The sequence below is a fragment of the Macaca mulatta genome, chromosome 10, assembly GCF_049350105.2.
Source record: "Macaca mulatta isolate MMU2019108-1 chromosome 10, T2T-MMU8v2.0, whole genome shotgun sequence".
Taxonomy (NCBI): domain Eukaryota; kingdom Metazoa; phylum Chordata; class Mammalia; order Primates; family Cercopithecidae; genus Macaca; species Macaca mulatta.
The window spans coordinates 11,390,979-11,415,626 of NC_133415.1; the positions used below are offsets into that span (position 1 = coordinate 11,390,979).

The window sequence follows — 24,648 nt, forward strand, 5'->3', positions numbered from 1 at the left end:
CTATACTTTTCTATATTTTTATTTTATTTTTTTTTAGAGTCAAAGTCTTGCTGTGTCACGCAGGCCGGAGTGCAGTGGCGTGATCATAGCTCATTGCAGCCTCAACCTCTAGGGCTTAAGTGATCCTTCCACCTTAGCCTCCTAGATAGCTAGGACTACAGGAGTGCATCACCACACCCAACTAATTTTAAAACATATTTCTGTAGCCTTGGGGTCTTGCCATGTTGCCCAGGCTGGTTTCAAACTCCTGGCCTCAAGTGATTCTCCCACCTTGGCCTCCCAAAATGCTGGGACTACAGACATGAGCCACTGTGCCCAGCCTTTTTCCACATTCTTAATGGTGTCAGTTGTTCAGCAGAGGTTTAAAATGTTCCATGAAATTCAACTGAACAACGGTTCTCTTTTACAGTTAGTGCTTCTTGCATGTTACCAAGAAATGTTCATACCCTCCCCAAGGTCATGAATGCAGACATCTCTTCTGCGGCCATCCAAAGGCTTCAACGTTTTAGCTCCCCCTGTTAGCTCTGTGATCCACCTCAAATTACGTTTTGCATATAGTATGTGACATAGAGGTCATGGTTCATACATTTCCATGTGGTTATCCAATTCCTCCAGCACCTTTTCCTCACTGAATTACATTAATCTTTTGATAATTTTTTTTAATTGTGAAGTCTTATGCTTTAGGTTCAAAAGAATCAATAATACAACTATAGGTTGGGCATACAATAATAGCAGTGTATGGACAATGTGGTTGACTTCTGAAAAAAAGAAACACTTCTTGCTTAGCTATAGAACCACAAATTTTAACTGATAACATATTTTAATATCCTTTGAAGCTTATTTTGACCATGTGATTAAATTCTAGTCAAAGAGATGTAAGCAGGATGTAAAGTGCAGCTTCCACAAAGTCTTCCTAAGAAAGTGGCAAGTCTTCTCCTTTCTGCTACATGGAACACAGTTAAGAATGGTTATTGTTATTTTTTATTTTAGCCATTCTAGTGGATGTGAAATGCTATCTTACTGTGGTTTTGATTTGCACTTTGCATGCTTTTTAAAGCAAAGATGCCTAAGCCCTACTGGGCTTAATGAAACAGAATCTCAAGAGTTAGAATCTGGTGGCTGTGCATGGTGGCTCATGCCTGTAATCCCAGTGCTGTGGGAAGCCAAGGTATGAAGATCACTTGAGGCCAGGAGTTTGAGACCAGCCTGGGCAACATACTGGAGACCCGTTTCTAAAAAAAAAAAAAAAAAATTAGCTAGGCGTGGTGGCACATGCCTGTAGTACTAGCTACTCAGGAGGCTGAGGTGGGCGGATCCTTTGAACCCAGGAGTTCAAGGCTCAGTGAGCTATGATCACACCACTGCACTCCAGCCTGGGTGAGAGAGTGAGGCTCTTCTGCTTCAAAAACAAAAACAAGAAAAAAGCAGTTGGGACCTGGGATCTCTATTTTCCTTACAAGCACCCCACGTGATTCCCATGCAATAGTAGGCAGACTACAACTAAACAAAGGGGCAGTCAGAGGAGTGAGAACCCGTGAATTTTTAACATTTTCTTTAAGACGTAAGGCACTTACAGACTTCAGAGTAGGATTACAGCTGAGGAAGGAGGAAAGGGATTGGCTTGGGAAAGGGCTACACAGAGGCCCTCAACTATTAACTATATCTCCTTATTTTATTTCTTTAAAAAAGAGATAAATTTGATCCCAGCACTTTGGGAGGCCAAAGTGGGGGGATCACTTGAGGTCAGGAGTTTGAGACCTGCCTGGGGCAGCATGGTCTCTACTGAAAATACAAAAATTAGCTGGGCATGGTGGTGTGTACCTGTAGTCCCAGCTACTCGGAAAGCTAAGTTGGGAGCATCGCCTGAACCCGGGAGGTGGAGGCTGCAGTGAGTTGAGATCGTGCCACTGCATTCCAGCCTAGGCAACAGTGAGGCCGTCTCAAAAAAAAAAAAGAAAAAAGAACAGAATTTGAGTTCACCCATGGAAAGAAGTTAACTCCACTTTGCTCAATAAATTCATTAATTAAAAAAAAAAAAAAAGAAGAGAGAGAAATTTATTTTTTTTTTGAAGACAGAGAAATTTGAAGCAAATATGACGAAGCAAATATGACAAAGCAAATATGTTAAATCTTGTTGATGGTTAAGTGGATGTATCTGTTATTTTATTCTCTGTACTTTGCTACAGCTTAATATTTTTTCTTCATGACAAAATCTTACCATGAAAAGGAAAACTACAAGAATAAAGAATATAAAAATATAATTATTGGCTGGGCGCAGTGGCTCATGCCTATAATCCCAGCCTTTTGGGAGGCTGAGGCAGGCAGATTGCTTGAGGTCAGGAGTTTGAGAACAGCCTGGCCAACATGGTGAAACGCCATCTCTACTAAAAATACAAAAATTAGCCAGGCATGGTGGTGGACACCTGTAGTCCCAGCTTCTTGGGAGTCTGGGGCAGGAAAATTGCTTGAACCTGAGGGACAGAGGTTGCAGTGAGCAAAGACTGCATCACGACTCCAGCCTGGGCAACAGAGCAACACCCCATCTCAAAAAAATGGAATAAGATAGAAAAAAAATTACCATCTATTCAACAACCACTCTCTCAAGTATATGAAGACTGTTCTTAATATCTTTCTTAGAAATCTGTGTAAGTGGTCAAGGACTGGTATGGTCACTTTCCAATTACCAGGGACTTGAGACTTCTATTGTTCTTCCATCTTCAATATATTTCTTCCACCTTGTGTTCTAAGATGGTTGCTCCAGCCCCAACCTTCATGTCTGTGTTCCATGTAGCAGAAAGGAGAAGACTTGCCACTTCCTTAGGAAGACTTTGTGGAAGCTGCACTTTACATCCTGCTTACATCTCTTTGACTAGAATTTAATCACATGGTCAAAATAAGCTTCAAAGGATATTAAAATATGTTATCAGTTAAAATTTGTGGTTCTATAGCTAAGCAAGAAGTGTTTTTTTGTTTCAGAAGTCAATCACATTGTCTGTACACTGCTAGTATACTGGTTTTGCCCATCCTATAGTTGTATAATTGATTCTTTTGAACTTAAAGCATAAGACTTCACAATTAGAAAAAAATTAGCAAAAGACTAATGTAATTCAGTGAGGAAAAGGTGCTGGAGGAAATGGATAACCACATGGAAATGTATGAACCATGACCTCTATGTCATATACTACATACAAAACTTAATTTGAGGCAGATCACAGACCTAACTGTGGGGGCTAAAATGTTAAAGCTTTTGGATGACAGTAACAAGTACTGGTGATGATGCGGACAAATTGGAACCTTCATGCATTTCTGGTGAGAATATAAAACAGTGTAGTCACTTGAAAAACAGTATGGCAGTTCCTCAAAAAGTTAAACCATATGACCCAGCAGTTCCACTCCTAGGTATATAACTAAGAGAAATGAAAACATATTCCACACAAAAACTTGTACACAAAAGTTCGCAGCAGCATTATAATATTCATTTCATAATATTATTAATGTTCACAGCAGTCAAAAGGTGGGAACCATCCAAATATTCATCAACTGTTGAGTATATAAACAAAATGCAGGCTGGGCATGGTGGCTCACGACTATAATCCCAGCACTTTGGGAGGCCAAGGCAGGCGGATCACCTGAGATGAGGAGTTCGAGACCAGCCTGGCCAACATGGTGAAACCCTGTCTCTACTAAAAATGCAAAAATTAGCCGGGCATGGTGGAAGGCGCCTGTAATCTCAGCTACTCAGGAGGCTGAGACAGGAGAATTGCTGGAACCCGGGAGGCAGAGGCTGCAGTGAGCCAAGATCACACCACTGCACTCCAGCCTGGGCAACAGAGCAAGACTCCATCTCCAAAAAAAAAAAAAAAAAGAAAAAGAAAAACAGAAAAAGAACATGCATACATCCATGCAATAGGGTATTATTCAGCCATTCAAAGGACTGAAGCACTGATAATGTGCGATAACATGGATAGCCTTGAAAACATGATGCTAACTGAAAGAAGTTTCATACAGAAGGAAAACATACTATATGATTCTGTTTATATGAAATGTCCAGAATAGGTAATTCTATAGAGATGGAAAGATTAGTGGTTGCCTGTGGCTGGAAGGAAAGGGAATAGAGAGTGACTGCTAATGGATACAGTTTCTTTTTGGAGTAATGAAAATGTTCTTAAATTAGATGGTAGTGATGGTGGTACAACTCTGTGAATACACTAAAAACCACTGAGCTGTATACTATAAATGGGTAAGTTTTATGGGATATAAAATATACCTTAATAAAGCTGCTAAAAAGAAAAAGGAAAGAATATCCAAGCTAATTCTTTTCTTTCCTTATTTTTATTTTTACTTTTTTTTTTTTTTTTTTTTTTTTTTTTTTTTAGCATTTTGAATTGCTATTTAGGGTTCTGTTTTGTTTTGGTACTTTGAGAAAGCGAATTCTTATCCATGCTCAGGTTGGACCCAGTCTGAAATAGTTCCTACAGTTCTATACTTGAGCCTTTTCTCATGTCCCAGGCCCCATCTATTCCTATTATGTTGAGCACTCCTAATGTGTATCTTGATGTCCTCTCCCTCTACTGAGCGCTAAAATGCCTACTAATTAGTTTTACCTGGGCTGCCTGCAGGTGCCTCAATATTTCAAAATCCACACCCAGTTAAAAATAACAGTAACAGGCCAGGTGTGGTGGCTCATGCCTGTAAACCCAGCACTTTGGGAAGCTGAGGCAGGCGGATCACCTGAGGTCAAGAATTCAAGACCAGTCTGGCCAACGCAGCGAAACCCCGTCTCTACTAAAAATACAAAAATTAGCTGGGCATGGTGGTGTGTGCCTGTAATCCTGAGCCTGGGAAGCAGAGGTTGCAGTGAGCTGAGATCATGCCACTGCATTCCAGTCTGAGCAACAGAGCAAGACTCCATCTCAAAACAAAAACAAAAACATAATAACAGTAACAATAGCTACATCCAGTACCTTGCTCTATCTCCTATTTTACATGGTATCATTCAACCCTTTACAGATTTGTGCTCTAGTCCCATCCTTCCTGTATGCTTCTGCAGACCACTGTTAATGTCCGATTTCAAGCCTTCCTCAGTCTTCTTGAGGGGACTCCTAACTGGTCTCCCTGTCTCCATTTTACACCCTGTTTGTAATCATTTCTCCACACTCCTGCCAGGTCATTCTTTCTCTTTTTTTTTTTTTTTTTTTTTTTGAGATGGAGTCTAGCTTTGTTGTCCAGGCTGGAGTGCAGAGGCATGATCTTGGCTCACTGCAACCTCTGCCTCCCAGTTCAAGTGATTCTCCTGCCTCAGCCTCCCGAGTAGCTGGGATTACAGGCGCCTGTCACCATGCCCGCCTAATTTTTGTATTTTTAGTAGAGACAGGGTTTCACCATGTTGGCCACGCTGGTCTGGAACTCCTGACCTCAAGTAATCTGCCTATCTCGGCCTCCCAAAGTGCTAGGATTACAGGTGTGGGCCACAGGGCCCGGCAGGTCAGCCTTTCTAAAATATGCATCAGATCAGGTTTCTCCCCTGCTTAACATCCTTCAATAGCTCCCTATTGCCTGCAGGGATTCTGCTTCTAACCCCATCTCCAGGGTCTCACAGACATCTCAGTGCTCTAACTATCTCTTCTCCAGAGAAATGTGTGGCTCTGAATATTCACAAAGCACCCTCTCCCTTCTTAGGGATTCTTCTATACCCCGGTGACTTTTCCAGTAAGTTTATCTGACATAAGGAAACAGTTGATTACTCTGCCATATAACTTGTCCAGGATGGAATATTGAACTACTACGGCCTCTGGAGTCAGACAGACCTGGAATCCAACCCAAATGATGTTGCTTACCAGCTATGTAAACAAATGGGAAAAGCATCTGCGCTGCATGTTTGCTTTTCCAACCTGCTCTTGGAATACCAAATTCCATGACATCTTGCGATCACTTGCTAAAGCAGATTCAACCTAAGGTAGAGATATCCTAAGCTCTGGAAAGCAAAAGACTTTATTAAACTGTGTGTAAATCTTTCTTCTCTGCATCCCCTACCAAAACACAAACAAAACAAATTACCATGTTCCTAAAATACTCCTGTGTAACACTTTTCTTGACTAAATGAGCACTTACTATTAAGAACAGATCTTGTAGTTCTTTGTCAATGAAACCAGTTAAAACAGATCATTCAAATGCTACTGTGTATTTTATTGTCTAAATTATCCTATTTAACTATCTTTAATGTATTCTCTGTAGACAAAGACTACGTTTACTTGTTACCTTTGCTAATGATAAAGAACATTATTATTAATAGCTAAAATGGTAGCTTCCTGATTCAGTAAATATTTATTTGCAGTAATTAGTAGAGACACTTGGGTACTTAAACCTATAGCTATAAATTTGAAACCCTAGAGCTTACTTTCATTGTTTTATTATAACTATTTAAATATACAGGCCAGGCACGGTGGCTCAAGCCTGTAATCTCAACACTTTGGGAGGCTGAGGTGGAAGGATCTCTTGAGCCCAGGAGTTCAAGACCAGCCTAGGCAACATAGTGAGACCAAGTCTCTACAAAATAGTTAAAAAAAATTTTATCTGGGTGTGGTGGCATACGCCTATGGTCCCAGCTACACGGGAGGCTGAGGCAGGAGGATCCCTTGGAGCCCAGGAGGTTCAGGCTGCAATGAGCTGTGTTCAGGCTACTATACTCCAGCCTAGGTGACAGAGCAAGACTCTGCCTCAAAAAAAAAAAAAATATATATATATATATATACACACACACACACACACACACGTATACACACACATATGTATACATATATATGTGTGTATATATACACACATACATAAGATAAATATACACAAAGATACAGAGAATATGATCACAAACACCCAACTGCTCAGCTCTATAACAAACTCTACTATTATCTGTTTTAGATTTCACTTAAAAATGAACACTTCAAGTCTAGAGCTACAGAATCTCTACAGCTAGTAAGCTAACACCAACTCATTTAGAGTACTGACCTAAGTTACATTATATTTAAAGTGAGAAATGGCTACAGAGTTTAAGCATTCTAATCTATCTTTGTTAAGAACCATAAAGGAAGATTACATCAGGTCTGGAGACCATCCCAGGAATGCTAGTCCTTGCCCTTGCCTTCCAATTCATTTGTCCTTCTATGGGATCTACTTCCTCACCTTTTGCTCTTTCTCTCTTAACTCCTGAGAACTCACGACCCAGTGGAAATCAGTCCACAGGCTGAAGTAGGCCTATTAAATCCTCTTTTCTTTTAGATAATCTGAGTGTAGAGATACAGATATTCTAGTCTACCCTCTACATCAACACCAGTTATCCTCACACAGCAAATCACAAAGTAAAATGTACATCTCATTTCCCTGCTTTAAAAATCTGCTGCTTCGGTTGGCTGCAGTGGCTCACACCTGTAATCTCAGCACTGTGGGAGGCTGAGAGGCAGGAGGATCACTTGAGTCAGAAGTTTGAGACCAGCCTGGTCAACACAGTGAGACCCAGTCTCCACAAAAAAGGTAAGAAAAATTAGCCAGGCTTGGTGGCACACCTGCAGTCTCAGCTATTCTGGAGGCTGAGGTGGGAGGATCACTTGAGCCCGTTAAGTTCAAGGTTTCAGTAAGCCATGATCACACCACTGCTCTCCAGCTTGGGCAACAGAGCAAGAACATGTTTCTATTAAACAAACAAACAAAAAAATCTGCTACTTCAAGGTGTCAGTAAGGTTGCTAACATAAAATTGTTTAATCTGTTGTCTATTCTTGAAACTCTTCAGCCTAGATAATCTGGGCTCTACCATGCCCTCCGCTTCCCTGGCACCCAACACTCTAGTCGCTGTGTGGTGGATTAAAGATGACCTCATATTTAAGGCCAGTCTTCCCACTGAAAGGTGGGATCTGTTTCTCCCCTCCTTGAGTCTGGGACGGTCCTGTGACTTGCTTTAATTCAACAGACTGGGGAAGACGCAAAGCTGGGTGACTTCTAAGGCTGGGCTTAAAGGTATCTGCAGCTCCTGCATGGTCGGAATGCTCCCTCCTGAATCACTGCCAACTGCTGTGAGAAACCCAAGGCGTGCAGAGGTCACATGGAGGAGAACCTTGGGTCAACAGCCTCAAGGTGGTCTCCTAGCTAACAGCCAACACCAACTGCCAGCCATGTCAGTGGGCCCTTTCAGACATTTTTGGCTAACTGGGCCTCCAGATGACTGTAACTCTAGCCAATACCACTTTGGAAGAGAAGAACTGCCCTATGAGCCCAGGAAAACACAGAATTATGACAAATGAAAGGTTGTCTTGGCGATGGAGTTTTAAAAATATATGAAAACTTTATTTTTTAGAAGAGGTTTAGATTTACAGAAAAATTATGAAGATAGTCCATTTATCTGAACCCAGTTTCTGCTGTTAGTAACACATTTCCTTAGTATATTTGTCACAATTCAAGAACCAATATTGATACATTATTATTTATTAAACTGTAAGTTCTGGAATACATGTGCAGAACGTGCAGGTCTGTTACATAGGTACACATGGGCCATGGTGGTTTGCTGCACCCATCAACCCGTCACCTACATTAGGTATTTCTCCTAATGCTATCCCTCCCGTAGCCCCCCACCCGATACATTAACTAAAGTCCATGCTTTATTAAGTTTGCTTAGTTTTTACCTAATGTTCCAGGATCCCATCCAGAATACCACATTACATTGTTATCGTGTCTCCTTAGCTGTCTCTTGGCTGTGACAGTTCCTCAGATTTTTCTCAGTTTTCCTTGAGTTCTCAGGAGTGCTGATCAGGTATTCTGCAGAACACCCCTCTAGTGGAATTTGTCTGATGTTTTTCTCATGATTAGACTGGGATAATGGATTTTAGGGAAGAAACTAGAAATTGAAGTGCCATTTCCTCACGTCGTACCAAGGGTACAAACTATAAAAAGGACTTATCACTGTTGATGTTGACCTTGATCGCCTGGCTTTAGGGTTCTCCACTGTGTGAATCTGCACTTAAGGAGTGGAAAGTTATGCTCCACATCCTGGAGGATAGAGTATTTACTAACTTTTTGGAATTATTCCACTCAGGAGGTTGTAATGGTGGTTTGAAACCACTAAGTTTTGATGTGATGTAATAGACACCAAGATATCTGAAACACACTCAAATTTTTCACCATCTCCCATCACACATTACTTTATTATTATTATTATTTTTTTTTTTTGAGACTGAGTTTCGCTCTTGTTGTCCAGGCTGGAGTGCAATGGCACGGTCTCGGCTCACCACAGCTCTTTCCTCCCGGGTTCAAGCGATTCTCCTGCCTCAGCCTCCCGAGAAGCTGGGATTATAGGCGCACACCACCACGCCTGGGTAATTTTTTTGTATTTTCAGTAGAAATGGGGTTTCTCCATGTCGGTCAGGCTGGTCTCGAACTCCCAACCTCAGGTGATCCGCAAAGTGCTGGGATTACAGGTGTGAGCCACCGTGCCCAGCACATTACCCCTTATATGCTATACACAGTTCCTCTGCATATAATAGCCTTCTCCCCGTCACCCATCCAACAACAAACCAATAAAAACCATGAAACCCTTCTTTCTACAATGCCCAGTTCAAGTGTTCCCTCTCCATTGTGGAGCTTCATGCCAGACAGAGTTCATTGCTTTGACCTAGGCACATATTTAATATCAGTGTCATAGCCTGTATGGTATGGTTACCTCCCTCAACCAGATTAAAAGTGCCCGAAATGCAGAGACCATATCTTACATAAATAACTTTGCATGCCTGTACCTACGACATCAGCAACTAGTAGGTGCCCAATAAATGTTTGTTGAATTAAATAAACTGAATGACTATAAAAGTATATCACTTTTGATAATATCTCAATAAAAAGAAGAAAAGATGATACAAATAAACAGCTTAGTTCCAGCATGTGTCAGTAAAGCCACAAAAGAGCTGAAATCTCCCAGTAATGCACAGTTCCACTATGTGATAGTGAAACCAGGCACTAACAAAAGTGAGCATTACATTTAACCAGTCAAACCCACATATGACAGATAAAATCGTATCTGTTTTCAGATCAGTGTGATAATATAAGCACATAAATGCCAAATAAAATAGGTCACATGAGTTTCTCTCTATGGGAATCAGGCCAATGAAGTACATACATATCCATGCCTCCAGATTTCCTATGTCATCAAAGACTTTTTACATAATATAATTTTTTTTTTTTTTTTTTTTTTTGAGATGGAGTCTCACTCTGTCGCCCAGGTTGGAGTGCAGGGGCATGATCTCGGCTCACTGCAACCTCTGCCTCCCAGGTTCAAGCGATTCTCCTGCCTCTCGAGTAGCTGGGACTACAGGCGCACGTCACCATGCCTAGCTAATTATTGTATTGTATCATATTGTATTGTATTGATTGTATTGTATTGTATTGTATTGTATTGTATTGTATTGTATTGTATTGCATTGCATTATACTGTATTGTATTGTATTTATTGAGATGGAGTTTCACACTGTCACCCAGGCTGGAGTGCAGTGGTGTGATCCTGGCTCACTGCAACCTCTGCTCCTGGGTTCAAGTGATTCTCTTGCCTCAGCCTCCCGAGTAGCTGGGATTACAGGTGCAGCTGGGATTACAGGTGCACGCTAACCTGCCCAGCTAACTTTTGTATTTTTAGTAGAGATGGGGTTTTGCTATGTTGGCCAGGCTAGTCTCAAACTCCTGACCTCAAGCCATCTGCCTGCCTCAGCCTCCCAAACTGCTGGGATTACAGGCGTGAGCCACCGTGCCCAGCCACAGAACATAATTTTCATATTTAACCTCTAAAAATGTAGAACAATAAGACAGTTCCATGGGTAACTCTGTTAATTTGATTCAATTTTATCTCTCACATACACAGCAGAAAAATTAAATAAGCCCTGAGTGGTCCTTGGGAAAAATGTAAGAAATAGTCACTGTTCCTCCAAAGGATACGTTCAGGGGCGTCTAAAGTTTTACATTAACAATAACTCTGTCAACTTGTCTTCCTTCAGCATTTACAATAGAAGCTTTCACAACAACAGCAGAACTCTCTTTGAGAAATTCGTTAGGTCATACAAAATTGCAATCTGGTGACCATTCAGGGAAAAAAGCTCATTCCAAACTGATGTGAAATTTAACATTCTTTCTTCCTGCCTCCACTTTAAATGGTTAGAGCGCCAAGAATTAAAAGAATAAATAATAGTTTAAGGAGTCAATTCTGTGTGTCAGCACCCAGCACAGTTCCTGGCACACAGTAGGTGCTCAATAAATATTTGCTGAATTAATCAGGAGAGAGGAGGGGAGGAAAGAAGGCAAAAATAAGGAAAAATAGGACGCTTGTGCATAATTCAGGAATCATCTATAATCTGTTTACAGCAGTCTTTTAGAAACCATCACCTGCTTTATATGTTTCTGGCAGAGAAAAAAAAAAAATCTCCCTAAACTCAAGAGGTCAAAGTCTACATTTCCCAACTCCTGAAGAATATAGAATCCTAATCCAACTCTGAACTTCAGTAAACATCTCTCTCCAAGAAAATGTTAAGGAAAATGCTGCACGGTTTCAGAGAACATCTCTTCAAGAGGAAGAGCAAAATTCACTTCCTCCAATAAGACTTCTATACCAACCCTGCCCATCCGTAAGGGCTCCCGATTTATACTTGCACAACCTACCTGGATATTTTGTAAACCATATTGACCCTTTATTCATTTGGTAACTATTCTTAGCATCTTCTCTACAGCTGCAATTCCAAGCCTTTCCCCTTAACAGGAAATCGAAACTTGTCATTTCAAGTCTTCGACTGTGTACTCTACACTCTCCCAACTACAATGACTTCTCTTTCAAAGGCAATACAAAGAAAAGCTGAATTTACTTTCTTTCTTTCCTCCTCCAAAACTCCCTCCACCACTAAACAAGAGTCAGAAGAGCAGGATTTGGGCCTGAGCTCAGGCATTACTGCAGTACGAGGCCCGTTAAGCCTGGAAATCGGAGAAACCTTTTTCTAACTGCACTCTTGCCTTCCTCCACTCATTTCTTCCCTTTTTGCTCAAACATGCATAGGCCTTTTCCATTTAAAAAAAAATCTTTCACTTGAACTTAATCCTCCTCCTCATTGTTCTCTCTTCCATTTATTTCCAAATGTCCTAAAATTAGGTGGTGGACTATAGTCATAACGCATTTTTAAAAATCATTTAATTTCTCTTTAACCCATAAAATTTGGTTTCTGCACCTCCTACTCTAATTAAATGGCACCCCTGAACATCAGTAAGTTCTTTTTAGAAGCTATCATAGAAAATCTAGGCCAGGCGCGATGGCTCAAGCCTGTAATCCCAGCACTTTGGGAGGTCGAGACGGGCGGATCACGAGGTCAGGAGATTGAGACCATCCTGGCTAACACGGTGAAACCCCGTCTCTACTAAAAAATACAAAAAAAAAAAAAAAAAAAAAAAAAAAAACCTAGCCGGGCGTGGTGGCGGGCGCCTGTAGTCCCAGCTACTCGGGAGGCTGAGGCAGGAGAATGGCGTAAACCCGGGAGGCGGAGCTTGCAGTGAGCTGAGATCGCGCCACTGCACTTCAGCCTGGGCGACAGAGTGAGACTCCGTCTCAAAAAAAAAAAAAAAAAAGAAAATTTAAAACATGTACAAAGTAAATACAAATAAACCCCTATGTACCCATCACAACACTTCAATAGTTGCCAACATTCTGCCATTCCTGCTTCATCTATACTTCCATGTATTCTCCACTCCATTTGATTATGTCAGTTTCACCACACACAACGTACCTACACTGTAACTACTTTTTTTTTTTTTTTTTTTTTTTTTTTTTTGAGATGGAGTCTCGCTCTGTCGCCCAGGCTGGAGTGTGCAGTGGCGGGATCTCAGCTCACTGCAAGCTCCGCCTCCCAGGTTCACGCCATTCTCCTGCCTCAGCCTCCCGAGTAGATGGGACTACACGCGCCCACCACCTCACCCGGCTAGTTTTTTTTCTATTTTTTAGTAGAGACGGGGTTTCACCGTGTTAGCCAGGATGGTCTTGATCTCCTGACCTCGTGATCCACCCGTCTCGGCCTCCCAAAATGCTAGGATTACAGGCTTGAGCCACCGCGCCCGGCCACTATTTTTATTGTAATTATAAACCGTTGCACCCCTATCAGACACAGAACATCTCCATCTCCCCAGAAAGTTTTCTCATATCCTTTCTCTTTAATTAGTTCTTAAACAAATCCAGGTGTCTTTTCTCACTTGTCAACCTCCTCGATTCTTGGCAGCATCTGAAGTTACTGAGGGAACCTTTTTCTTGAAATTCCCCTTTCTATGATGCAAAAGGATCCCAATCCATCCTCGAGTCACATCAGTGTTGGCGCCAAAACACACCTCAAGTCTGTCTTTCCTCCACTTCCGGTAACACCCATGAATGCAGCCCTACCCGAACGGCTGCACGTGCCTTCTCACCAGGTTCCCTGCTTCCACTCTTACCTCTTTCCAATCCACTCTCCAGACAACAGCAAGAGCCATCTCTTAAAATGCAAATCCTACCACATCACATCACTCCTCGAGTGAACAGCCTTCAATGGCTGCCCTATGCATAGAGAATAGGTCCACGTTGCCCTGTGGCCTCTGAGGCCTTGCAAGGTCTCTGCCTCTCTCTCTAACCTCCCGTCACACTTGGCCCACAGGTTTCTGAGAGCTCTTGGAAGAGGCCAAGGGCTTTTGCAGCTGTTTCCTGTGTCTAGAACACTGTTCCTCCAGCCCTCCAGACAGCTGGCTCCCTTGCCCATTAGCTTCAGCTGAAATGTCCCCTTCTCAGAGAGATCTTCCTTGACTAGCTACGCTCTTCCTCCCAGCTGCCCTGCATGACATGGCTTTCTTTTATTTTCTTCATAGCACTTGCCATCATCTATAATTATTATCTTTATTTATATTTATTCATGTCTCCCACTAAGATGAAACCACCTTGAGAGTAGGAACCATGTCTTTTTGGTTCACTGTTGTACCCCATGATAACACATGCTTAAGAATTATTTATTGAAGTCCAGGCGCAGTGGCTTACACCTATAATTCCAGCACTTTGGGAGGCTGAGGCAGGAGAATCAGTTGAGCCCAGAAGTTTGAGACCAGCCTGGGCAACACCAGCAAGACTCTGTCTCTACCAAAAAAAAAAAAAAAAAAAAAAAAAAAAGAGCCAGGTGTGGTGGCACACACCTGTGGTTCCAGCTACTTGGGAGGCTGAGGTGGGAAAATTGCTTGAGGCTGGGTGGTTGAGGCTGCAGTGAGCCGTGAGCTGTGATCATACCACCACATTCCAGACTTGGTGACAGAGCAAGATCCGGTCTCAAAAAAAAATTTTGAACAAAAAGAAATTCAGCTGAAAATCACTTTTTGGTAAAAAATTCTCTACTTTTCCTCAAAACCTGCTACCTTTCCTAATGGCCTTCTGTTAACAGACATCCACAAACTACATAACCACAGCAAAATGATAAATTCCAGCCATACATTAAATCATTCCAAACATAAGATTTTATTGACTGATTGATTGATTTACACCCTCGGTGGGGGAGAGTGGACTGACGCCTGCGAGATGAAATCAGCGTCCAAATATAAGATTTTAAACAAAAGCAACATCGGGGGAAAAACATAAGAACCTGAGTTAAACTAAGGCTGATGAAGTTGAAGTTATAATCTAATTTATAACAGAAACATCCACTTAGGGCACATATAAAAAGAATGTTCTCTTATTCTTGAGTCTAATTCATTCTGAACTGATAAACTATTCAGTAATTGAAAAATCAAGAAAACTAGTCATTTATTTTTCCAAAAAGAAGTTGAAAACTGAGCTTATGGCACAGTAATATATTCTATACTGGTCTAATTACATATTCACCAAGCAATCTCCCAATTATACCTTATCTTTCCAGGGAGAAAATGTACTAGCCAGAAATCCAATCTTCCTTTTTTTTTTGAGATAGGGTCTTGCTTTGCTGCCCAGGCTGGAGTACAGTGGCATAATCACAGCTCACTGCAGCCTCCACGTCCCTGGGTACAAACAATCCTCCCACCTCAACCTCCTGAGTAGCTGGGACTGCAGGCATGCACCACCATGCCCAGCTACTTTTTGTTTTTGGAGACAGGATTTCATCATGTTGCCTAGGCTGGTCTCGAACACTTGAGCTCAAGCGATCCACTCGCCTCGGACTCCCAAAGTGCTGGGATTGCAGGCATGAGCCAGCGCGCAGAGCCCCAGTCTTCCTTAACATTACATTTCACTATAAATTAGTAAATTAGGATCTTGGGGATGTATATATACCTCAGACATTCTGGGGTGTGGGTATCTTGGGTGTCCTGGGTATGTGTGCCTCTGTGTGTGTGTGTGTGTGTGTGTGTATGTGTGTGTGAGGGAGATTCCTAGAGCATGTGTGTACCTCACAGGCTCTGACTCACCCTACACGAGATTCAGGGTCTAGATGAGTCTGATGAAAGTCTATAAATTTGTGCTTTGGCTACAGAAAGAAAGAAATCTGGTGAGATGGGAAAGGAAAAGCAAGAGGACGGGATGACATCTGTCCCTCCACCCAAGCTGTGGACTAGATCACAGCCCCGTAGAGGGGACATCCAGAAAGAAACTGAAAGAGTTGTTTCAGAGCTCCCAGGAAGACCTACAGACAATTCTGAATGGACAAAGAGGGAAGTAAAAGTAATACTAAGGGTCTCATGTAACCATGTTAAGCAGCAGCCAAGGAAAATCAGCACATGGAGCCAGATAGAGACAAAAATATAGATAAATATTTATATACAGGATTTATATAGAGAGTCATATATATTTATTTTTATTTATTATATATATTTACATATAAGATTTGATGATAACATTTCTTAGGCTTTAGATTGAAAAAACAAAGCAAAGAAATTACCATTTAAAAATGTATAATACGCAGCCATAAAAAAAGAATGAAATCATCCAGGCAGGGTGGCTCATGCCTGTAATCCCAGTACTTTGGGAGACCTAGGCGGGTGGATTGCTTGAGCTCAGGAGTGTGAGACCAGCCTGGGCAACAAAGTGAGACCCTGTCTCTACAAAAAATACAAAAATTAGCCAGGTTTGGTGGTAGGCACCTGTAGTCCCAGCTACTCAGGAGGTTGAGGTGGGAGAGTGGTTTCAGCCTGGGAGGCAGAGGCTGCAATGAGTCAAGATCGTGTGACTGCACTCCAGCCTGGGCAATAGAGCCAGGCCCAGTCTATTAAAAAAAAAAAAAAAGAAAAAAAAGAATTAAATCATGTCCTTTGCAGCAACATGGATACAGCTGAAGGCCATTATCCTAAATGAATTAACAAAGAAACAGAAAACCAAATGCTGCATGTTCTCACTTATAAGTGGGAGCTAAACACTGGGTACATGTGGACATAAAGATGGAAACGGTGAACACTGGGGACTCCAAAAGGGAGAGGGAAGGAAGGGAACAAGGGTTCGAAGACAAGCTCTTGGGTACTATGCTCACTACCTGAGTGATGGAATCATTTGTACCCCAAGCCTCAGCATCACAAAACATACCCACGCAACAAACTGCATATGTACCTCTGAATCCAAAATAAAACAAAATAAAATTTATAATAGAAAAACACCTAAAAATTATCAGCGACTGCCTCTGTGCAGCAGGAACAAGGGACCAGCTTTGACTCTTGACTTTATATATATACTTCTGATTTTTTATAAACCTAGAGTAACTTTCATAACAAACTTAAAAAGACATAGTATTAGTGTTCTAAAAATATAAAGTTCTCTGTAGTTCAGTAAAATTGTTTTAAATGAGCATATAGCATTAAAAAGTACACTGAAAAGAAAAAATATTTCTCAATCTTAGGTTAGGTTCTAATTTAAATCAATCGAATTCTTACAGTCATGTAAAATGAAATTCCCATTCTGCTCATCCACAGCCTCTATTGTTCAATTTCTACTCAAACTGTACCTTTCAGTAATTTACTGACCTTGGAACTGCTTTCTTCCGATACTTCTCCCTCATTGGTTTGCATGGGAACAGATTTTGTGCAAAACTCTGCAGAAACACAAAAATACTGCCTAAAAGAAGAGAGAAGAGAAAAAGTATGTAAGGAATTCAGGGCAAAATTTTGTTTTTTCAAAGGTTTTGACTGAAATTCTCTCAATTAAGGCCACAGACACTGTGAAGTAACTTTGAGTAACTTTGTGGTGTGTGTGTGTCTACGCACATTCATCTTAAAGGTAAGAAAGAGGGAGGGAGAGAAGCAGGGAGGGAATTTTTCCCACCTTGGGGGAGAAGGGTAAGTAGGACAGGTTTCCAGCATTGGGATATTAATAGCTCTAGATTTCTTTCCCTATTTTATTTGGCTTTTGGCAGAGATGGTGGCGAAATTCTCACAGCAGACACTGACCTGCAAGAAAGTATGGCAGTGAGCAAAGCGGCACACCTGTTGTTCCGCCCCTGCAGATCACAGTGCTTGGGTATTAGGCTAAGGCTATTGGAATTGGCAGGGTTTCCTGGGCTTATAATTTATGAATAACATTCCTGCTTTCTTTGTAACTGAAATTAAAGTACACTATAATGGCTGGCCCCACTTTTCATTTTTAGGAAACGTGCTTAATAAACTAAATGTCAGTTAATTTATTTTTATATGAGACTATTTATAGGGCAAGACAGTAAAAAGTAATTAATTTTTCCCCAAAGAATGAGTCAAGAAAAAGTTTGTTCAAATTTTACGAATTAAAATGTGCCAAACGGAAACTACTAAAAATTTACACAACATTTTCATGAATTCATTACATATGTAATTATTGAGGAATAATTTTTTTTCTTTTTCTTTGAGACAGAGTCTTGCTGTGTCACCCACACTGGAGTGCAGTGGTGTGAGTTTGGCTCACTGCAATCTCCACCTCCTGGATTCAAGCGATTCTCCTGCCTCAGTCTCCCAAGTAGCTGGGACTACAGGCGCCACCACCACCCCCCGCCAATTTTTGTATTTTTAGTAGAGATGGGGTTTCACTACGTTGGCTAGACTGGTCTTGAACTCCTGACTTCGTGATCCGCCCGTCTCAGACTCCCAAAGTGCTGGGATTACAGGCATGAGCCACCACTCCTGGCCCTATTGAGGAATCATTATTCAAATGACACAAATCTCCATTATAATACAGGTACGAATATTTACAAACCTATCAGCTACTTTAAAGCTCATAGCTACAAAACATAAAAACTAAAAAAGGCCGGGTGCAGTGGCTCATGCCTGTAATCCCAGTAATTTGGGAGGCCGAGGCAGGTGGATCGCTTGAGCTAAGGGCTTCGAGACCAGCTTGGGCAACATGGCGAAACCCCACTTCTACCCAAAACACGAAAATTAGCCAGGCGGGGTGACACATGTATGTGGGCCCAGTTACTCAAGAGGCTGAGGTGGGAGGACTAGTTGAGTCCAGGAGGTCAAGGCTGCAGTGAGCCGTGATCACACCACTGCACTCCAGCCTGGGTAACAGAGTGAGATGCTGTCTCAAAAAAAAAAAAAAAAAAAAAAGGGTAAAAAGATGCTGGTAGTGTGTTTTGCAAGAAAAATCTATTAATGCACAATGCCTGATGATCTGTTTTGGTGCAGACTTCTCTATAACCAGCCAAGACTCATGGCTAAGAAGGTGCTTCCAGGAAGCTGTTTCCTCATCTACTGGGTGGGAAGGGGTTACCAAAATATCAAAATATCTACTTTGCTCACCTACCTAGCAAGGTCTTTTTGGGATCGAATGCATATTTATGTGATGTGAAGTGTAAAATCAGTACAGTAGCAGCTCTCAATTGATATTCATTCACTCACTCCCAACGTAATCAACATTGCCCATCCCCTCTGTCAAACACATGACCGATGCTCACAGCAAGTCAAAACAGGCTTTCTCTAGTCGAATTTGTCCCTCACCTATCACAGTTGCGCAAAAAAAAAAAAAAAAAAAAAAAAAAAAGTTCTCTTTTCATGAAAATTAGGTTGATAACACCGGAAAAACTCGGTAACATCTCCAGAAAGATTTTATGTGTAATTTGCTTCACAGATGTCTTTAAGTTCTCCTACTTCACTGAAACAGAGACTGCATTTCATAGATGATGCATCATAGGCATAGCTGAACCAGAAAAACTCCTTGGAACTCCATTCATGCTTGCAGGCCTGTGCTCAGCACACTCCTTGGTCTGGGGCTGTACTGTCTGCTCCCTCCAGAGCCCCACTCCATTCTCTGCCTGACGGTGTGCCTCATGGGACACCATCATTGGGCTCCTTATCTTCTGGCTGCTGGCTGGGCTAAGCCAGTGGGAGGCACTGACTGGAGACAGGAGGTCGGCAGAGGAAGAAGGGATGGCAGTGGTTGTTTCTTCTATGAAAGGGCACTGCTCTCATCTTGCTGGCTTCTCCTTCAGCTATAATCTTTTTACTTTCATCCTTTCTGGATTCTCCTATTTGGCTGTTCTATTTTTCTTAAGTTTCTTTCTAGCTTGACTCGCCTGGCCATGTTAGTTCTTTCCTTCTCCGACAATCACTGCTATTTCCCCTCACCGACCCCTCCTCCTCCCTACCCCCCAACACTGAACACTGTCATCTCTCCTCCCCTATGCTATCACCTTCTACCCAAGGCTTTAACCAAGACTTCTGCCCCTACACTCACTTCTTAAAATCCATTGTCTCCTAATAAGATCCTACCAAGGCCCAAGTCTTACCTTCTCTACTACTCCAGCCCTCAATTTTCCAACACGTTAGAATGGAAATAGGGAAACCAACAAAGGCTAGTGAACCACCCAGTGGCTGACAACAGTGGGGAACCTTACTATTGCTAGGCCTGAAGGGGAAGGGGCAGTGACTGGAACCTGGAGGGGGAGCTGTGGCCGTCACCGAAGAGTCCAACAGACCTGAATGTGTACGGATGTGTGACCTTGAGGTAATCACTCAATTTGTCTCAGTCTCAGCTTCCCTATCAAAACTTGGGAATAATAGTTATTCTGAGGATTCACTGATAATGTATTTGCACTTGATACATAATAGATACTTCATAAGTACATGGAGATGACCAACTCACAAGGCATTCTCTACTCCGAGCTCTTATTCTTTCAGGGTCCGATCCCCAGTGATCTCCATTTCCCTTTGGACACGCTGTGAAAAGGGAATGCTTCTTCCTGGCTCCTGAGTTTCCACCCTTGGGTCCTCTCCACCTGCACACAATCCACTCCAGAGAAGGTAACAGGATCTTACTTTAATGGTGAGTTTGGAAGGAGAAACAAAGTGTGTGGAGCTCAGCCCTTTCTTTTCCTTCCTTTTGGAAGCCAGCTGCCCCGGGGAGCAGGAATTCTCCTCTCCTCCTCCACCCACAGACACAGGACCCTCACAACTACCCATGAGTAGGTCAGTCTGTGTGATTATGAAGTTCAGTGTTAAGCTCACCGGCCTGCAGATGTGCCACATTCTCCAATACAGCTGTTTTTTTTTTTTAAGCCCGGCCCCTCTGCCCAGCGGCACACACGATAGCAGTGGCAGCAGGAACAGGTGGTCCAATACAGCTTTATTAGTCAGAGAAACAGTATTTTGGTCTCCCAAATGCCCTCCTTTTAAAAAGGAGGGAAAAATGGAAAGTGTAACAATTTTTTGCTGCATGTAAGTTTTTAAAAAGGAGGACATTTGGGAGACCAAAATATAGAGCCCAGTCAAGGGAAGGAGAGTGCTATTTATTGGGTCTCAAAGACTGTAACCTCGGGTGCAGGGCACTCAAATTTTGATAAATAGACACGAACTAAAATTCAAGGGAGTAAAACACATGTGGCATTTTTGAGGCTTCTGTTAAGGCCAGGACTTTGGGCCTTGGACTTTAATGAGGGGGCACAGTATTTTCTTGTAGAAGCTTATATTAGGCTTTTTACTGTTGTTTTTATAGTTACACAGTAGCTTTTAACTATTGAGGCTGAATTCGAGGTTTATAAACCATAGGCACACAGTATTTTGACCTTAGCAGTGACTGTAGTTATGGCAACTTTGTCTTCACGTAAGTGGCTGTTTCTATAGAGACAAGACTGCGTACACTAGGCACATAAGCCTTTGCAAAGGGTTGGGGGCTTTGCAGGCCTCATCAAGAAACAAGCCACAGACGGTTGTGGTGGTGGTGGTGATGCTGGTACTGAAAGCTCATTTACATATCAGCTGTGCAGGCAGTCTCAGCATACACCGGCCACTCTGGCCTAGCAAGCAAATGCCAGCCGTGCTGGCCTCAGCAAAGGGAATAGGGCATTAGCGGGCTTGGGTGGCTTCAGTGTACAGAAGGCTGCTGCTTGACCTTGAATTATGCCGGCGCAGCTTTTCCTAAGCAGGCATGGCTGAGGAAAGATTAGACTTCAGGGAAAACAGACTTTCTTCCTACAGGCCTTTTAGACGTCAGAAAGTGGAACAATTACTCGCTGCATATAAGCTGCAAAGCAGCTGAATTTCAAATAGCACACATGCATTACAAAACCAGTGAAGTTCCACATTTAAATTGCTTGTGCTAGGCCTATATAGGTGATTCAAAAGGAAAATGAAAATTAAGAGGTTTCTGGTGAAGGAAGGAAGGAAGGAAGGAAGGAAGGAAGGAAGGAGGGACGGAGGGAGGGAGGGAGGGAGGGAAGGAAGGAAGGAAAGGAAGGAAAGGAAGGAAGGAAAGCTAGGGGAGGAAAACTTTTTTCCCTGTTCCTGATGCTTCCTTCCACATGGGACAATATCCAACTTTTCATATTCCTGGCCTTATATCCCTGACTCAGGCTGTCAGGGGTGAAGTCACTTCTCTGATGAGTGTGTCTGGAAGAAGGAACCAGGCTTGCATAGTCCAGCCCTTTTCTCTCCCTTTTCCTTTGGGGGCACCTGTTCTGCTCTGTTCCTTTCGTTGACTAGGAGGCAGGTCTATCCCAGACTAGTGTTGCTGGGTGAATAAACCTGTTAAGTCCTTCAGTCTAGTCTTAAAAAGTCTGCTTGCCCTTACATTTAAGCCAGTTCTCCAATGGCAACTTTATGAATGATAAACGTGAAATTTTGATCTCCAGCTATCTGCCCTACTCCTTTGTCCTAAGTCTCTGTTGGTTCAGAACTTGAGCAGGGAAGAGAATACTACTTATTGGATATCCTTTGATCTCAACTTATATCTAAAACGTATCCTCCTCAGAATTAAGTTCAGTTTTCCATATCAGCCTTGTCTTCCAAATTATTCCATTACCACAGCATTAATCACACACTTTTACTTCCAAAGCTTTTCACTAACCTCATTTCTAGTTACTCTCAAAGCACACTATATTCTGCATTCACGCAGGCAAATCTTTCCATTCTCAGCACACAACATGCTAATCTCTATCTATATATATCCTAGCCCATACCCCACTGGAAACCCCTTCCCCTCATCACCAATCCACATCTCTACCCTTCTAATCTATTCAGTATTTTTTTTTTTTTTTTTTTGAGACAGGGTCTCACTCAGTCACCCAGGCTGAAGTGCAGTGGCATGATCACGGTTCACTGCAGCCTCAGCCTCGCTGGGCTTCCCAAGTAGCTGGGACTACAGGTGCACATCACCACGCCTGGCTAATTTTTGTATTTATGGTAGAGTTGGGATTTCACTATGTTGCCCAGGCTGGTCTTGAACTTGTGAGTTCAAGCAATCCACCTGCCTAGGCCTCCCAAAATGCTGGGATTATAGGCGTGAGCCATAGTGCCTGGCCTCCAGTCAGTTTTTATTTCTAAAAATCTCTCCTGATTAAAACCATGTAATGTGCCCACTTACTAAATGTCATATTGATACCTATTTTTATCTTTGTCCTTTATTTTATTTGCTCTCATTTTTTGTTGTTTTGGAGCTGTCCTTAGTTTTCCATGTGTTTCTTGAACAAACCTTGATAACATTCTTGTTTGAAGGCATGGCTTATGGTTGTGTCTAAGGCAACTTTCCTTTTGACAAAATAGAAGGTAATAAGATAGGCAATGCAAAAGTATATGGTTAACTAAGGGTTCCATGTAAGAAGTGACAAAGGGTCTAATGTATCAGTGCTAACAGAGTCACAAAAAAGTCGGGGGAAAGCCCACTTACATGAAAACTAGAGGGGTGAACAAGTCGTGCCAAAGTGACAAGTCATGTCCCATCATGAGATGAGACAACACAAGTGTTTATTTTATGTATGTATGTATGTATGTATGTATGTATGTATGTATATATTTAGAGACAGAATCTCGCTCTGTTGACCAGGCTGGAGTGCAGTGGCGCAATCTTGGCTCACCACAACCTCTGCCTCCCGTGTTCAAGTGATTCTCCTGCCTCAGCCTCCCAAGTAGTTGGGACTACAGGCACGTGCCACCACGCCAGCTAATTTTTGTATTTTTAGTACAGATAGGGTTTCACCATGTTGGCTAGGCTGGTCTGGAACTCCTGACCTCAAGTGATCCGCCTGCCTCGGCCTCCCAAAGTGCTGGGACTATAGGCGTGAGCCACCGTGTCTGGCCAACACAAGTGTTAAATTTCTGTTTTTGCACCTCACTTAAACTTGGAGCAGTCACCGGTTTGTGACCTGTGGTTGGTGGTGGATAGTCCTGACTGGGCACAGTGCTTGCCACACACATGACAGGACTCAGCAAATGTTAAGAACTAAATACAAGTAATGTTCTACAGTACCTGTGCAAGTTCTTCCATGAAAACTGCCAAATATGTTAATATTTTCAAAAGCCCTCCAGGATCCAGCCCTCACCTGTCTCTCCAGCCTCATCTGCCTGGTCTCCATTCTTTTGTTCCAGCCGTAATGAACATCTTACGGCTTTGCCAATATGGCAGACTGTTTGAGGTTTCCATGTTTTTGTTGTTATCACTCCCTCTACCTTTCCCTCCTCTGGTGCCACAAGGGGAGACCCGACTTTCCAGTCAAGGCTTAGCTTTTATGAACTACTTCCTGATCCATCTCTAGGCAGAAATGATGATTCCTTCCTCAGTGCCCCCAGTGGATCTTGTCTGAATTCTATTATGGGATCTGTAATACTTTATTAGATTTATTTACTCACATAGATTTCTCTATATGATAAGGATTAGACTGTCAACCCCTTAATACCAGACACTATATCTTGTTAATCTCTGTATTCAGTCTACCTAAAACTGTATACCTGGCATTTAATAGGTATTCAATAAATTTCTATGTTAAGAATGACTGAATTAATCAACTACAGTGCTTTTTCTTTAAGATGCAATAGATATCAATTCAATAAACATTTACTGTGCCTCTACCACATGTCAGATGGTGCTGGGATAGTGTGTTATGCTGGAATGAGCTATGCCTTTGAAAATGTAGAATTGTACTTCTTTGTCAGTTATTAGCTGTACGATCTTGGGCAAGTTATTTAACTTTATAATCCTGAGTATTTTCATCCGTAAAGCTGTGCAGGAAGAGGTGTTATAAAGATTAAATTAAACAATGTGTATAGAACTCTTAGTAAGGTGTCTAAGAGCATTTTATCTTATTGCTCTATACTACTGAGGCTGAATTGGGAGGTTCAAAAACCATAGGTCACACAGTATTTTGACCTTAGCAGTGGCTATAGTTACAGCTACTGTCTTCAGGTAGGTGGCTGTCTCTACAAGAGACAAGGTGCATACACTAGGCACATAA

The 24,648-nt window shown here is 42.1% G+C and overlaps 1 protein-coding gene and 2 long non-coding RNA genes across 33 annotated transcripts in view; 1 reads left to right on the forward strand and 2 right to left on the reverse strand.

The window, feature by feature from the left end:
• The window catches only part of TNRC6B (trinucleotide repeat containing adaptor 6B), a 296,478-nt gene that overhangs the window by 196,919 nt on the left and 74,911 nt on the right, over positions 1-24,648 (reverse strand). For 17 of the 31 annotated variants that reach the window (XM_077949599.1, XM_077949594.1, XM_077949591.1 and 14 more), the window contains exon 3: positions 16,985-17,075. The exons of 7 other annotated variants lie outside the window; for them this stretch is intronic. In XM_077949599.1, the coding sequence (XP_077805725.1) occupies positions 16,985-17,029 (45 nt within the window). In that variant the 5' untranslated portion in view covers positions 17,030-17,075. Of the gene's footprint in view, positions 1-16,980; positions 17,076-24,648 lie in introns of all 31 variants that reach the window. 7 more of the 31 variants (XM_077949595.1, XM_077949583.1, XM_077949569.1 and 4 more) reach the window with 1 other exon arrangement.
• Positions 4-18,544, forward strand: LOC144331681 (uncharacterized). The gene is made up of 3 exons (XR_013399049.1): positions 4-232; positions 16,127-18,099; positions 18,283-18,544. It is a non-coding gene; the product is annotated as an uncharacterized LOC144331681 (long non-coding RNA).
• LOC144331709 (uncharacterized) lies at positions 4,339-14,185 on the reverse strand. Its single transcript, XR_013399078.1, has 3 exons — positions 14,057-14,185; positions 5,395-6,593; positions 4,339-4,804 (listed from the first exon to the last, which is right to left on the reverse strand). It is a non-coding gene; the product is annotated as an uncharacterized LOC144331709 (long non-coding RNA).